General features: G+C 60.1%; 2 protein-coding genes across 2 annotated transcripts in view; one reads left to right on the forward strand and one right to left on the reverse strand.

The window, feature by feature from the left end:
• The window catches only part of MACROD1 (MACRO domain containing 1), a 145,398-nt gene extending 142,247 nt beyond the window's left edge, over nt 1-3,151 (forward strand). Inside the window, exons 5-11 of the mRNA XM_012665391.1 lie at nt 1,404-1,520; nt 1,950-2,071; nt 2,170-2,200; nt 2,339-2,412; nt 2,653-2,734; nt 2,831-2,865; nt 3,020-3,151. Coding sequence (XP_012520845.1) covers nt 1,404-1,520; nt 1,950-2,071; nt 2,170-2,200; nt 2,339-2,412; nt 2,653-2,734; nt 2,831-2,835 — 431 coding nt within the window. The 3' untranslated portion in view covers nt 2,836-2,865; nt 3,020-3,151. The remainder of the gene's footprint in view (nt 1-1,403; nt 1,521-1,949; nt 2,072-2,169; nt 2,201-2,338; nt 2,413-2,652; nt 2,735-2,830; nt 2,866-3,019) is intronic.
• Nucleotides 3,152-3,311: 160 nt separating this feature from the next.
• On the reverse strand, nt 3,312-10,983 carry OTUB1 (OTU deubiquitinase, ubiquitin aldehyde binding 1). Its single transcript, XM_012665392.1, has 7 exons — nt 10,885-10,983; nt 9,209-9,270; nt 8,868-8,966; nt 5,175-5,293; nt 4,835-4,919; nt 4,527-4,721; nt 3,312-4,378 (listed from the first exon to the last, which is right to left on the reverse strand). The coding sequence occupies exons 1-7, from the start codon at nt 10,940-10,942 to the stop codon at nt 4,181-4,183; spliced, it is 816 nt and encodes a 271-aa protein (XP_012520846.1). The 5' UTR covers nt 10,943-10,983; the 3' UTR covers nt 3,312-4,180.
• Between the last annotated feature and the right edge of the window lie 2,841 nt (nt 10,984-13,824).

Below are 13,824 nucleotides of genomic sequence, written 5' to 3' on the forward strand. Positions count from 1 at the left end.
TCGCTCCACTCTCAGCCTCCTCCTTGTGGGCTGCAGCTGCCTTTATCCCTGCACAGGAGAGGAGGGGCGGGAAGGACCTAGCCCTGAGCCCCTCTCAGGACTCCCCCAAGCCCTCTATCCACCCACCCCGCCCCTGGGCCGCCCTGGGGAACTGCCTGCTGCCAGCTGCAGGTGAACTCGAAAAACTAGGTTTAATTGGGCCCCACAGGGCATAAAAGAAAACAGCAGAAAAAAGGTGGGGAGTGGTCCAGCTGGTGTCCCTGAACCTGTGCCAAGACACTGGAAGGAGGAGATGAAGGAGAAAGGGCCTTGGTTTGTGCATCTGTAAAATGGGGACATGACGGTCCTTTCCTTACGCCGGGCATTGTGAGCGCCAGGCAGCTGTGCCCGAGGAGCTCCAGGCACAGGCCGGGGGTGGGCAGAACTGCCGGAGATGAGCCATGTCCTCCCCGCCAGCACGCTGGCCCTTCTTCCAGGGAAGGGGCATGGTCCCCATTCTCCAGAAGAGACAGTGGACGCTGAGAGGGCAAAGGACAAAGTTCCCAGACGATGAGGGAAGAGCCAGCACCTGGCTCTGGGCGAGGTCAGGCTGCAGGAGCTGCTCCTCCGCGCTCCCCGCTGCGCCCGAGCTGTTTGTCTGGGCGGGGTCCCCAGGGTCCCTCCCGAGGCCCTGGAGCTGCCTCAGATAAACAAGCCCGGGCCCAGCCGCAATTAAGCCGGATGCGCTAACGAGGCGGCTCATTAACTTTGCTCGTCCTGAGACACCGCGCGGCCGGGTCCAGCTCGCGGTGCGGCGCCCGGAAGGGGCTGGAAGACCCGGTTCCGCCCCGCATCGATTCTGCCATTTGTATCTAGGTGGCCTCCACTTGCTCTTCTGTGAAGTGGGTCCTAGAGTTTGCGGCGGCCTCGTGGGGTGGCCCTGGGAGGCGGGCCTAGGGAGCGGACGGACGCTGAGGCCCAGGCGGAGGCGGCCACTGCTCGCGGGTCCGAAGGCGCGTGGGGGACCGAGCTGGAGGCGCGGGCGGGGTGCGGGCTTCCCGGTCGGCCCGGCTGGGGCCGCGGTTCCTGCCCCGGCGGACGGATCCGCCTCCCGGAGCTGGGAGCAGCAGGGCGGGCTGGGCGCGCCCCCTGCCGGCCGCCCCGCTTCCCGCCAGGGTCGGGGCGGGCTGCAGTCCTCCTCTGCGCCTCAGTTTCCCCAGATATGAAACAAACTCCGGGCGGGAGTGATGGGAGCGGCCGCAGGCCGCGGGGGTTAAGCGCGGTGGCTGGTCCTAACGCAGCCGAGGGGCCTTCTCGAGATGGGGAGTGCTCAGCCATGGGCCTCAGCCTGTGCTGTAAGGCGGGTCAGTCGCGCCTGACCCCTCAGGGACGCGGGGGCCCACGGCTCACCCCCTCCCCCGCAGTGGACGGCTGCATTCACCGGGCCGCCGGACCCCTGCTCACCGACGAGTGCCGGACCCTGCAGAGCTGCGAGACCGGCAAGGCCAAGATCACCGGCGGCTATAAGCTGCCAGCCAAATGTGAGTCCCGACACGCCCGCCGCCGTGGGGCGCATGCAGGACGCCTGTAATTGGGGCATTAGGGGTGCGGTCCCCCAGAGTTGCTGGGGCCCTCCTCAGGGGGCATTTCTTAACCTTAAGTGCCAGGACCAGGCGCCTCCTCGCACACCCCCAAAGCGGACGGGGGCGGGCGGGAGTGCCCTGAAGCGAGACGAGGAGCCCAGGGAGCGCCCCCGTCCCCCGACTCGCGCCCCTGCTCCCAGCATGCGGGGAGGGGCGCGCGCGCTGCCTGCGTGCAGCCGGCTGTGGGCATGCGGGCCGGTGCCCACACGGGTGGGTGGGGTCCTTCCTGGGGGAGTCTCAGAACTTGGGAGAAGGCGGTTTCCTGCTCCTCTAGCGAGGAGACCGCGTAGACACCCAAGCCGGTCTGACCCCCTCGCCACCCCGCAGACGTCATTCACACGGTGGGGCCCATCGCCCATGGAGAGCCCAGCGCCAGCCAGGCCGCTGAGCTCCGCAGCTGCTACCAGAGCAGCCTGGACCTGCTGCTGGAGCACCGGCTCCGCTCTGCGGTGAGGGGCGCCGGAGGAGGGGGGGGCCGGCGGGAGGGAGGGAGGCGCGGCGCGGTGACGACGTCCCCAATGCCCTTTACCCCTCGCCCCTGCCCTAGGCGTTCCCCTGCATCTCCACCGGCGTGTTTGGTGAGTGGGACAGGGAAAAGGAACAAGAGCCAGGGGCTGGCAGGGGGGGCCCAGACGCCGGGAGGGGCCGGGTGCCCGCACAGGCGGGGGCGGGGCCAGAGCCGGGGACTCCCTCGCTCACTCCCGCCCCGCCCCCAGGCTACCCCAACGAGGCGGCGGCCGAGGTCGTACTGGCCACGCTGCGCGAGTGGCTGGAACAGCACAAGGACAAGGTGGGCCTGGGCCCGGTCAAGGCTGGGGTTTGAATCCGGGCTTGGCAGACCAGCCGCTCAGCCATCGCCCGGAGCAAGGGTGCGGGGCGTAGGGCCCCTCCTTCCCTGCTTCTGGGCAAGGGCGCCGGGCGGTGGAGAGAAGCGAGTGGCCCTCTGTGAGGGGTGCAGGGTGAGGCAGGTGCGAACCTGCAGGGGTGGGCTGTGGAGGCTGCGGCACAGGCTGAGCAGTCCCCTGCGCAGGTGGATCGGCTGATCATCTGCGTGTTCCTTGAGAAGGACGAGAACATCTACCGCCACCTGCTCCCCCGCTACTTCCCCGTGGGTACGTGACCGCGCCCCCCACGCGCGTGCCCATCGGCCAGCCCCGTCCCCGCCCCCTCCTCCCTGGGCCAGGCGCTCACTGTCCTCTGCCTTCCAGCCTGAGGCTCCCGCAGCCCACCCTGACCAGGACTGGTAAGCAGGGCCTGGCCCGCGGAGTGGCTGCCCTAGACTAACCTGCCCACTAACACACCCGCTCACCCAGACGAAGGGCGAGGGAAGCCGGGGAGGCAGCCTGGGAGGCCAGGGGACCCCACAGCAACCTCTGATCTCCGCTCTCTGCCCTCAGACCCGCCTGCGGGACCTCGCTCCCAGCTCTGAGAAGTTGCCAAAGCCTGCAGCCCGGCCTGGCCACCATGTCTTTTGTCCTTTCCCACAGCCCCCTGCCCCCCAGGAGCCTAATAAAGATCACTTTGCGGCAGCTCCTACTGTCTGAGCTCTGACTGGCTGGAGCCTGGGGTGAGGGAGGGGGCTCAGAGGTGTGTTGGCTGGAGCCCTTGGGCAGGTGCTTTGGCTGAAAGGGGCTGGCAAGAGCTCTTGGTGAGCAGGCGGGTGGAGGCACGGGCCAGACGGCAGAGGCAGCAGCAGCACTTCCGTTTATTGAGGGCTGCCCCAAGGAGCTCACAGCCTGGGGGCTGAGACCCTGCATGTGCTGGGGGGAAGAAAAGAGGTGAAGGCAGAAAGGCAGGCAATGCAGAGACACCATAGCCCAAGCAAAGGGGGTGCAAAGCAGGCACAGGCAGGGGGCTAGGGGTGGGGCAAGACTGGGGACCTGCAAGCCCTGCCTAAATAGGCCTGAGGATGAGCACAGGTTTGAAGGCTACCCCACCAGGCTGGCACCACCTGGGGGTGCACAGTGGGTGCCCCAGCTCCTCTACCTGCCCTGAGCCAGGCCCTAGCATCGCATGGACTCCATGCAGACCCCTGGGTGGAGGGCAAGAAGCTGGGGTCTGGGGTCCTGGCCAGGACAACACAGGAGGCGGGGCCTATGACGGAACAGCTGGAAGGGTGGGTACCCCTGGCACCTGGACAAGTCCCCAGGAACTTCCATGATCCCATGGAATCCCCTGGGCCAGCTAAAGAGGGAAGGGGGAGGCCGTAAGGAACGAAAGCACAACTCCAAGGAACCAGGAGGGGTCCCCAAGAGGCCTGGACCCCTCAAAACTCCTGGTGGGGAAGCTTGGGGACGGGCAGGTGAAAGGCTGGGGGACCCACCTGGGGGTAAGGGGACAGCCAGACACAGAGCAGCCAGGCGGGCAGGCAGCAGCAGAGCAGGGACACGCACACACGCGGCTCACCACCAGCATCCCCTTTAATAAAACACGGGAGGTCGTGTGACAGGAAGAAGGGGGTGAAATATAACCATTTACAACCACAAAAAACCTCTCTATACATGTCTAGCGCCTGGCAGAAGGGAGGGCAGGCAGGGCAGCGGCAGGCCGGGCCGGCCCTATTTGTAGAGGATGTCGTAGTGTCCAGGCCGGTAGAGAAGGTAGACCTTGGGCTCGGAGCCCTCGGGGAAGACGTGCGGGTTGGTGGTGCCGCCCTCACCTCGGTCCATGTACTCCACCTGGATGGACACGCTGAGGGCCTGGGCCAGCGCGATGATGTGGATGTGGTCGCTCTCCTTGCACATGGGCTCCACCTCCTGCGGCACAGGCGCAGGTCAGGCTGGGCCTCGGTGCCCCTCCCAGGCCACACCGAGCCCCGACGCACCCCCAGCCCCAGAGCTCACCACCCTGAGGCAAGAGGAAAAAAGGGAGGGCCCAAGGCGGAGACGGGGGGAGGGGTGGCACCTGCTGGCAGAACTCCTTGACAGTCCGGCCGCCCTCGATGAAGTGCTCGAAGAACTTGCTCTCCCGCTGCAGGTAGCCTGAGGTGAGCAGCCGCAGGTAGACCACCAGGTAGTCTGAGGTGCTCTGGTCGTTGAAGGAGGCCAGCAGGTCGGCTACTGAGGTCTGCTTCTCCACCTGCTCGATCAGGTCCATGAACTGTGCCCGAGGAGGGACAGGGGCAAGATGAGGGAGGAGAAGGGTCAACCCCACCACAGCCAGGCCAACCACCCTCCACCCCGGCTGAGCCCGACAGGGGCGACAAGGCTCACCGTGTTATGGAAATCCTCAATTGTGAACTCAGTGAAGCCCTGGGACACCAGGTCCTCTTTGCTCTTGGCAGACACAGCCTTAAACCTGTGGGGGACAGGGCAGGAGAGGCCCAGCATGGGCTCCTGGGCCAGCAGAGCAGGGGCCCCCAGAGGCCAGCCCAGGCGCAAGGACGCAGCCACCACTGCCCACCTCAGACAAGGCCAGCTCCCATCCTCGGCTCAGACAGAAGCCCCAAGCAGGAGCCCAGCCTGTCGTCTGGCCTGAGGTGGAACTGTGCCTCCTCTCCACCCAGAAGGAGGAGGGCGCCCTCGCCCACGTCCCGCAGTGCCCGCCTCTCACCGCTGTAACTCCTTGCTGTCATCCAGCAGCGCCTCCAAGTGGGAGAACCCAAAAGCTCGATAGAAGCAGTTGCCGTCGGGCCTGGTCTTCCGGATGTACGAGTACTTTTTGTGGAGGTCCTGCAGAGGGGCAGCACCCCCCACCGCCTGTCAACATCGGCCCAGCCAGGGCTGGCAAGTGCCTCCCACGAAGGTCACCCCACAGCAGGCAGCAGCTGAGCTCCCAGCTCCTGCCACCCGTTGCTCCTGACTCCAGGCTGCGGGATGCGGTGATGAGTCACTCAGTGACCCAATGCCTAAAGTCCCCCAGAAAGCCTCAGGAAGCTGTGCACTTAGTACAGCTGTCTGCACGGGTCCCCAGAGTGCTGCTGGGCCTGCAGGGCTGTTTGTTTATAAAACAGGTGAGTGAATCCGTCCTTGAGCAAGGCAGCTTTTCCAGTCTTTCAACCCAAGAGAACTTCAAGGCAAGCGAGCAAGTCAGGGCAGGGCTGCGGTGCCGGCCCCACCTTGGCCAGGCGTCTGGGGCCCCCTGCACAGCCAGCTCAGCCCGGACCAAGAAGAGTTCTCCCTCCTCTCCTACACCCTGCCCTGCCCACTCACAGGTACATCTCTACGCAACCTTTTCTGGTTTCCCGCAACACAAAATGGAGTGTCTTCAGGCTACTGCACCTCCCACACGAGCCTGCTTCACTCCCCTGGCCTGGGCGCCCCCCTCCCCCAGCCAGTGACCTTGTGTCCTTTTGCACTGAGACTTCCTCAGCGCCCCCAGCACATCCGCCCCCGGCTTCTCTCCCAGTCCTCAGAGGATCTGTCCCAGCTGCCACCCGAGCTGCCCCTCCACTCTGCACCGGCCCAGCCTGTCCCTTCCCTCGGGCTCAAGGACAGGGGCCCAGTAAGCACTCCCCTCTTCCCACATCATCCACTCTCTCCCTCCCGCTTTGGACCCATCGCCACACACACGTACAGCTGGTTCTTGCTCTAAAACTAAAAAGTCACTGACTTCACATTTCTTTCCAGCTACACCCCCCGCCCCCAGTCTGTGCTCTCCTAAAACTCCTCAAAGCAAAGCTCCTCAAAGTTGTCTGCCCTCACTGTCTCCACTTCTCCTCTCCCATGGGAGGCTTGTGCTCTGGCCAAGGTCACCAATGCCCTCCTCGCTTGCGGGGGCAAAGTCCTCAGCAGCAGGGTCACCACTGGCCACGCCCCTACCTGGATACCTCCTCCTGGGCTGGCCCCCCACCCCTTCACCCTACCTCCGAGGCTGCCACCAAACCGCACAGTCCCCTTTCTCACGATCCTGTGTGTCACCTGCCAGAGGACAGTCATGACCCACACCCATGCACAGTGCCTGCCACGTGCCATGCTCAGGCCTGGGACAGCTTCCACTTTTAAACTACACTTGCTCTCTTGCTGACATCGGTCTTGAGAATTTAAACAGCCCCAGATGGAACTTTCAGCCCACAGCTCTGATTGCAGTCCTCACGTCCTCCCTCCCCACACCTGAGCTGTCCCACAGGCACCTCAGCCTAGCACTGCTGACCTGCCAGCCCTGCTCCTGCCCTAGGCTCCCTTCCCCACCTCAGTCACCCGCAGCACTGGCCTTGCTGCTCTTCCCGCCCAGAGCCTTCCAGCCCCGACTTCTCTCCCTCACCGCGTCCCAGCCAACATCCTGGCCGACGGCAGGTCCTTTCAGCTCTACCTTCCGCACACCCAGTGTCCGCACTTCCCGCCCCACCCCTCCACCACCAGGTCCCAGTCACTCCCGCCCTCCTGGCACGTCTCCCGGCTCCCTTGCCTCTTCTGGTCCATGAGACTCAAGCGCCACCTTCTCAGTGGGCTCTGCCAACCACCCTGTTGACAATGGCAAGCCCTTCTGCTCCCAGTCTCCTTTTCCTTCTTTTTTCGCAGCACCTACCACCCCTGACATACCACACATCCTAGTGCCCTCTTCGCCTGTGTCTGTCTGTCCACCCTGACCTGAAAGTTTCACGGGGGCTGGAGGTTAGTGGTTTTAGTCATCACTCTATCTCCAGTACCTGAAACAGCACCGAGACCACGGTATGTGCTCGATAAATGTTAAACCCTTAGCACACCACGAAGAGCCCAAACCACTGTTGCTACTAGAACGGCCACTCTGAGCACTCGCTGTGCGCCAGGCACTTTGCTAAGGGCTAATACCCGTTCTCCCGTTAATCCTCACAGGAGCCCAGCAGGTCTGCCTGGGCTCTGCTGTCACAGCCCTGCCCCTGCCCAGGGAGAAAAGGTGGGCTTGGGCATAGCACACAGAATGGGGGTGTCGGGGCACAGGGGCAGATCCCTGCAGACACCATGCTCTAGTCCTTCGCACATCCACTGGCCGAATGATTCAAGCAGAACCCGAGGCCCCACCCTTTCAATTTTACCGGGGTGGTCTACCATGACAGGTAGGCCTTGAAACGAGGGCCCCACTCCACCAACCCGCCACGTGGGGAGAGCAGGAACCTGCTTACTAAGCCCAGCACCTGACCTGCATCATCTTCAGCCCTCGCCCCTGCCCTGTGAGGTAGAAGACATCACCCAGAAATGAGAAAACAAAGGTGGCTCTAAGAAGTTCAGGGCATTGCCCAAGATCACAAAGCTGGAAGTGAAGCCAGGACTTGAACCCAGGTCTGTTGGGCTGCAAAGCCAGTGCCTTCATCTCTCCACAGGCCTCTTGAGATCACAAACATCCGAGCAAGGGGTTTGAGTAGATCACAGATCACACACAGCTGGATCTGGCCTGCAGGCCCACACAGCTTAAATTTGCATTAGCTGCCAATGTTCTAAGTCAGGAGATCTGGATACTTCTGGCTTCTCTTGGAAAAACAGATCTGGCAAGGATGGAGTGACAGGTATGGACACTCCCATTTGCCCCAGGGGCCTTCACTCCCTACCACGGTCTGGCTGACACTGAGCTGTGGTGTCCTCCTCATTCGCCACCTGGCCACCGTCAATCGCCTGGGTTACCTGCCTGGCTACTCGAAGCCCCCTCCTCCAGGTGTAAGGTTCTAAGCATCTCTGTCCTTTGGGGAGGAGGGTGGGAAAAGTAACATTTACTAAACCCCCACACTGTGCACTGGACAATGTTTATCTGCACCTATTGTCACATTTCAAAGTCCCCAGCTCATAGTCTTAGACAGCGAGTGGTGAAGCACTTGCCTCAATTCGTGTGATGCATCAGGGCCCTGCGCAGAGGTCAGCGGCCCTTATCCCCACTGCTGCCTGCCTCTCCACAAAGATGCAGGAGGGAGGCTGTGGGACACGCCCTTGCAGCAACCCTCCTGCCCCACCCAGCCGGCACCAGCCTGGTCAGCCCATGTGAGCACTGAAGTCATCAGCTCCTGCCCAACCTACACCTGACCTCACACAAGTATCACCTCCCTCAGTCTCCCAACTGCCCTATGGGCAGATGCTTTCGTTATCCCTGTTTCACAGATAAAGACACTCATGGCTCAGAGACACTGAAGGACCTGCCAAGGATACAACTGCTCAGTGGCAGAGTCTAGATTTGAATTGAGGTCCGAGTCCAGAGCCTGCACACTTCAGCCAGCAACGAGGTGTCCCCCAACACCCTATCGTCTCAGAGGACAGGCCCAGCAAGAAGCAGGTCTGAAGCAGGCACCCTCCTGCCCCTACACCCCGGATTCTTCCCGGCCTGAGAAGGCCAGGCTCCCACCTTGATCTTCTGTTGGTAGATGTTGTCATCCTCAGCATACTCCTTGTACAGGACAGAGAGCTCCAGCCGCTCCGACACCAGCGGGTTTTGCACAGCAATCTGCAGGAGGCAGGAACCCATCATGCTCTGGCAGGGAGATGGAGTGACCCACGACTAACAGCCAGAACACCTACAAAAGGGGTGCTGGCCTGGTCACTCAGTGGCACAGTGACCTCCATAACGGCATCCAATACCTTGCGTAACCTGGGGAGAAGTGGCCTTCCAAAGTAGAGACAGACAATAGGCCTCAGGCCCAGCCTAGGAATCTCCAACGGCCTCCCCTGCCCTCTCCAGCGCCTCACCTCTTGCTGAATTCGGTCCTGCTGAGCCATGATGGCTTCATCATAAGCCAGACAGTTGACACCTGAGAAAAGGACAAAAAGCCAGGCATTTCAGTGGGTCTCAGCCATCTCCACTGCAGGCAGCTGGGCCAGGGACAAGAGCAGCCCAGGAGCAGGAGGGCAGGCTTGAAATCTGGAAGCACTTTTCTTACATCCTGCTCCCCTCCAACTGTGTAATCTCGGCGAAGTCCCTTCCCCTTCTTAGCTTTTGTTTCCTCATCCTTAAAATGAGGGGTAGAGGCAATCACCCCCAGACGCACGCACTCTTCCGGCTCTGACACTCCCTTCCTTCCTGCTTTCCAACATTACTTCCCAGCAGCCTGGGAATGCTCTAGGGCCGGGCGGGTCTCTTGGGAAAAGCAAGATGAAGCAGCAGAGTTCTGGGCTTGAGGGGAGCTTTCTGGGAGCCTGCACTTTACTTGATCACCCCCTTCGTCCTCCTGCTGTCCTAGGTATTGTTAGGGGTGCCCATTTTCAAATAACAAAACAAGTGCAGAGAGGTGAAGTCATCTGCCCAAAGTCACAACTAGTAAAGACGGGTGGCCCAACCCAAGTTTGTCTAATACCACTCTGAACTCTTCACCGCAATACCTATCCTCTGCTACCTTACTGAGGAGACCTTTTCTCAACTGTGAAATGGCGTTAATACCACCACTTTCCTTAGAGGTATACCATCAAATAAATGCTCTAGAAGAATCAGTGAGCCTGGCAGGTCCATTCTGTGGACCCCACTAAGAGCGGCCATTGGTGAGGAGCCAGGAGACCTGAATTCTAGTACTGGCTCTTTCTTACATGATCCTGAACAAGTCCCTTCGTGGGGCCTGGGTTTCCCAGCTGTCATTCCTTCAAGTGTGCTGAGAGAATGGGGTGTGTGTGTTGAATGACTTTTAAGGTCAATCCTTTTGGGCCTGGCCATCCTGGATTCTCAGCTGGGTGTTGAGCCATCCCCTACCCTGCTCTGAACAGGGCTGTCCCTCCCACTCAGGTGACCTACTCTGTCCTCAGGGCCCAACTCAGAGGTGGGAAAGGAGAGGGTGGGACCATTTTTGAAAGACCCATGTCCTCAGAAGACTAAGAAAACAATGCCTAGGCAGGCGGAAAGGGGCTGCAAGGCCAGAAGAGGGGGCTCTATCAGAAAAGAAGGGCGCAGCCGTCAGGGGCAGACACCGGCAGCCCTTTACAACCCAGGCTGCCGCGACATCCCGAACAGCTTGTACGGTCCTTTGTGCTATGCAACCTGGTGTAACTCGACGCGGTCCGGGCACGGGCTGCTCTGGACAAGGCAGACGGTTCGGCCCCGGTTTAGGCCTCCGCCTGAATGCAAAGACCCGGCCGGGAGAGCTCTGGGCCCCGGCAGCCGAGTGCTGACGGGCTGGGCGGAGGGCGGGGCGGCCCAGGCCCCGCCCCAGGCGCGCGGGAGGAGGAAGGGCCGTGGGCCAAGGTGGACCTCCGCCCTCCCGCCCGGCCGGGGGTCGCGGCGGCGGCTCCTTCCATTGTGAGGGGGAGGGGAGGTAGCGGAGGTGGGGGAAGGGGCCGTCCACGCGCCCCGGCCGCCCTGCCTCCCCGACCTCTTTGGGAACAGCTGGCCCAGCATCGCCCCCGCTAGCCAGGCCGGGCGTCCCTCCCTCCGTCTGTACCTTCAGAGTCGCTGCCTAGCGGCTCCTGCTTCTGCTGCTGGGGTTCCTCAGCCGCCATCTTTAAACAGCGCCGCACTGCCAACCGCTTCCGGGTTACCAGTTGCCCTCCTCCCGGAAGTGAGCCGCTCCTCGTGGCCCCTCCTCGGCAACACCCCTAGCAACGGGATCCCCTCGGGCGTTGTCAACTAGTGGGCTCCTAGGCCTATCGCGGCCGCAGGCCTCTGCCCGCACCTCCACCCCTCACTCTGGCTTGGCTCCATCTTCCCAGTCCCACAAAGTTCCCGGTGGTGATTGAAAAGCCTCCTGGAGCCCATTCCGTTTTCTGGTCACAGGAGTTTGAAATGTGGGTTGCGTTATTGAAATAAGCAGGAAGACGAAATTAAAATCACCTAAGGCAACATTCCTGCTGCGGGCTCCAGCACGTAGCGCAGGCGATTGTAGCTGCAGTGCGGAGCAGCTTCTGGTGGAGGAGACGGGACGTCATGCCAACGTCGCAATGTCCCCGCAGACCCCGACAGCACCGCCCCTCCCCATTGAGCCTGGCGTTCTGGCTCTGGTGACCTGCTTCCAGCAGAGAACACGCCCTTCAGCGTCAAGGCCAAAGCCTTGCAACCTAACTTTGGGCTCCGTGTCCTTCTGGCTGTGACAAAGCAGAGTTTTTATAAAAGCTAGGACTTAATAGAAAAGGAAAATATCAGTCGTTGCCAGGGGTTGGCGGGGGCTGGAGGGAAGTGGGTGTGGCCATAAAAAGGAAAGGGAAGGATCCTTGTGGAAATGAAAATGTTCCACATCTTAACTGTGTCAATATCAGTAACCTGGTGTGTGCTTTACTATAGGTTTGCAAGATATTACCAGTGGGGGAAACTAAGTAAAGGATACACGGAGGCCGTCCGTGGTGACTGACACCTGTAATCCCAGCACTTTGGGAGACCAAGGCGGGAGGATCGTTTGAGGCCAGGAGTATGAGGTTGCAGTGAGCTATGATGATGCCACTGCACTCTAGCCCCAAAGACAGAGCAAGACCCTGTCTCAAAAAAGAAAAAAAATACACAAGCTCTTTCTCTATAATGTCTTTAAATTGCCCGTGAATTACCTAAAAGTAAAAAGTTTTAAAAAATGGCAAGTTTCTTCATCTATAAAATGGGGAAAAGTAAAAATAAATAAAATAAAAAATGGCAAGGCTGTAGATGCTGAAGATGCTGCCATTTAAGAGAAGTTATAGTCTGGGGCTCTGGTTCCCAACTTCTCACTATCAAGGGCCCTTTTTATGACAGTGGTTCTTTTGCACTCAAGGAGGCTGTGCCTCAGTCCCAGTCAGATTCCTTGGTTCGTGAAAGGACAGGAGTAGAATATGACCGAACGTTTTCATTAGCGAGCACCAGTCCCAGAGCAGGTGTCGGTGCCTGGACTCCCCACACACAGCCCACCTTGGCCTTCCCACAGCAAGGCTATGCATGCCACACCTGTGTCCCAGCAACATTACAAACTACTATTCATTGAGTCATTGGACCTTTGGGGTTGCTTCGAAACTCAAGAAAACAAAAGGCCCACCCTATGTGGACCCAGTTTGCCTATCCAACTGTTCATTCCTTTTCCCAGTTTTAACTTTTGTGACTTTTCCCAGTCACAAAGGTGACAGGCAGCAGCCATAGTACCAGCATGGCACAGATGCCTTCTCACATGCAGTCCTGCCAGACTGGAGTATGTCCATGGATTCTGGCAGGTGGAGGAAGAAGAGGAGACCCCACAATGGGACCCAGGACTGTGAAACCTCAGCCACAGAGGAAGAGTTTACATAACAGCCCAGAGACCCTAAGGGGCCACATGGCTTCCAGGCCCACCCAACTTCTGCCTCTCAAGGAAGGGGGCCAGGCTGGGTGGACCAAGGCAACAGGGACCTGGCACAGGCCCTGGGACAGCCAAAATCCTCACAGGAAGGCATGGGCAGCTGAAAGCCTCAAATGGTGGGCCAAGATGGGACCTAGGTGACCATTCCTGGGGCAGGCTTGGGAGTCACACAGCTGCCCAGATGTCAGTAGGGGCATGCCCAGCCGCAGAATGAACCTCTGGCGCTGCCACTGCACTGCATCCATGATGGTCCACAGGCAGCAGCCCTGAAATCATGGTCTAGGGAGGCTTTGACAGCTGCGGAGGCTGGGCTCATGACGCTGAGCAGGATCTGGACTTCAGGGCTGTCAGCTGGGTTGAATCACTTACAGGGGTCAGGCCACCTAAGGCAGAAAGCAAGCAGAGGAGGGGGAGAGGCAGAGGCGACAAAGGGAGAGGCCCTCCAACAAAGTCACACCGCCCACACTCCTCGTTGGGGTACTCACTGTCCTGCAAATGCCTTATTTTCGGTCCACTTTATGTCTGCAGAAGGTCCGACCAGCTGGTGCCAGCCGCTCCCGCGAGAGCACCAGAAAGCAGCATTGCTTCCCTTACCACGGCCGTAACAAATCACAAACCCGATGGCTTAAAACAACACAAATTTATTATCTTACAGTTCAGGAGGTCAGAAGTCTGGGTGTCACCGGGCTAAAATCAAGGCTTCAGCAGGCTGCATCCCTCTCCGAAGGGTCTAAGGGAGAATCTGCTTCCTCCTCAGCTAGGTTGACAGAATTCAGTTCCTTGCAGCTGTAGGATGGAGGTCCCATGTTCTTGCTGGCTGTTAACTGAGCGCCGTCCCCGGTTCCTAGATGCCACTGCATTCCTTGGCTCATGGCCCACATCCCCCATCCTCAAAGCCCGCAGCGGCAAGCCAAGTCTTTCTCAGGTTGGGACTTGGGTGATTACACTGGGCCCACTCAGATAATCCAGGATAATTTCCCATTTCAAGGTCCTTAACCTTAGTTATATCTGCAAAGTCTGCTTCACCACGTAAGATATAGTCACACATGCCAGGCAGTAGGGCACAGACATCTTTGGGGGACCATTATTCTG

The sequence above is a fragment of the Propithecus coquereli genome, unplaced genomic scaffold (assembly GCF_000956105.1).
Source record: "Propithecus coquereli isolate 6110/MARCELLA unplaced genomic scaffold, Pcoq_1.0 Scaffold120, whole genome shotgun sequence".
NCBI classification, from domain to species: Eukaryota; Metazoa; Chordata; class Mammalia; order Primates; family Indriidae; genus Propithecus; species Propithecus coquereli.

Bases quoted from the DNA above. Each gene is read 5' to 3' on its own strand.
- OTUB1 (XM_012665392.1), bottom strand. From the start codon at position 10,942: ATGGCGGCTGAGGAACCCCAGCAGCAGAAGCAGGAGCCGCTAGGCAGC. The intron at 9,271-10,884 runs GTACAGACGGAG...TCCTTTTCTCAG, and splicing joins GCTAGGCAGCGACTCTGAAG to GTGTCAACTGTCTGGCTTAT. The intron at 4,722-4,834 runs GTGAGCCTTGTC...CCTCGGGCACAG, and splicing joins TTGAGGATTTCCATAACACG to TTCATGGACCTGATCGAGCA.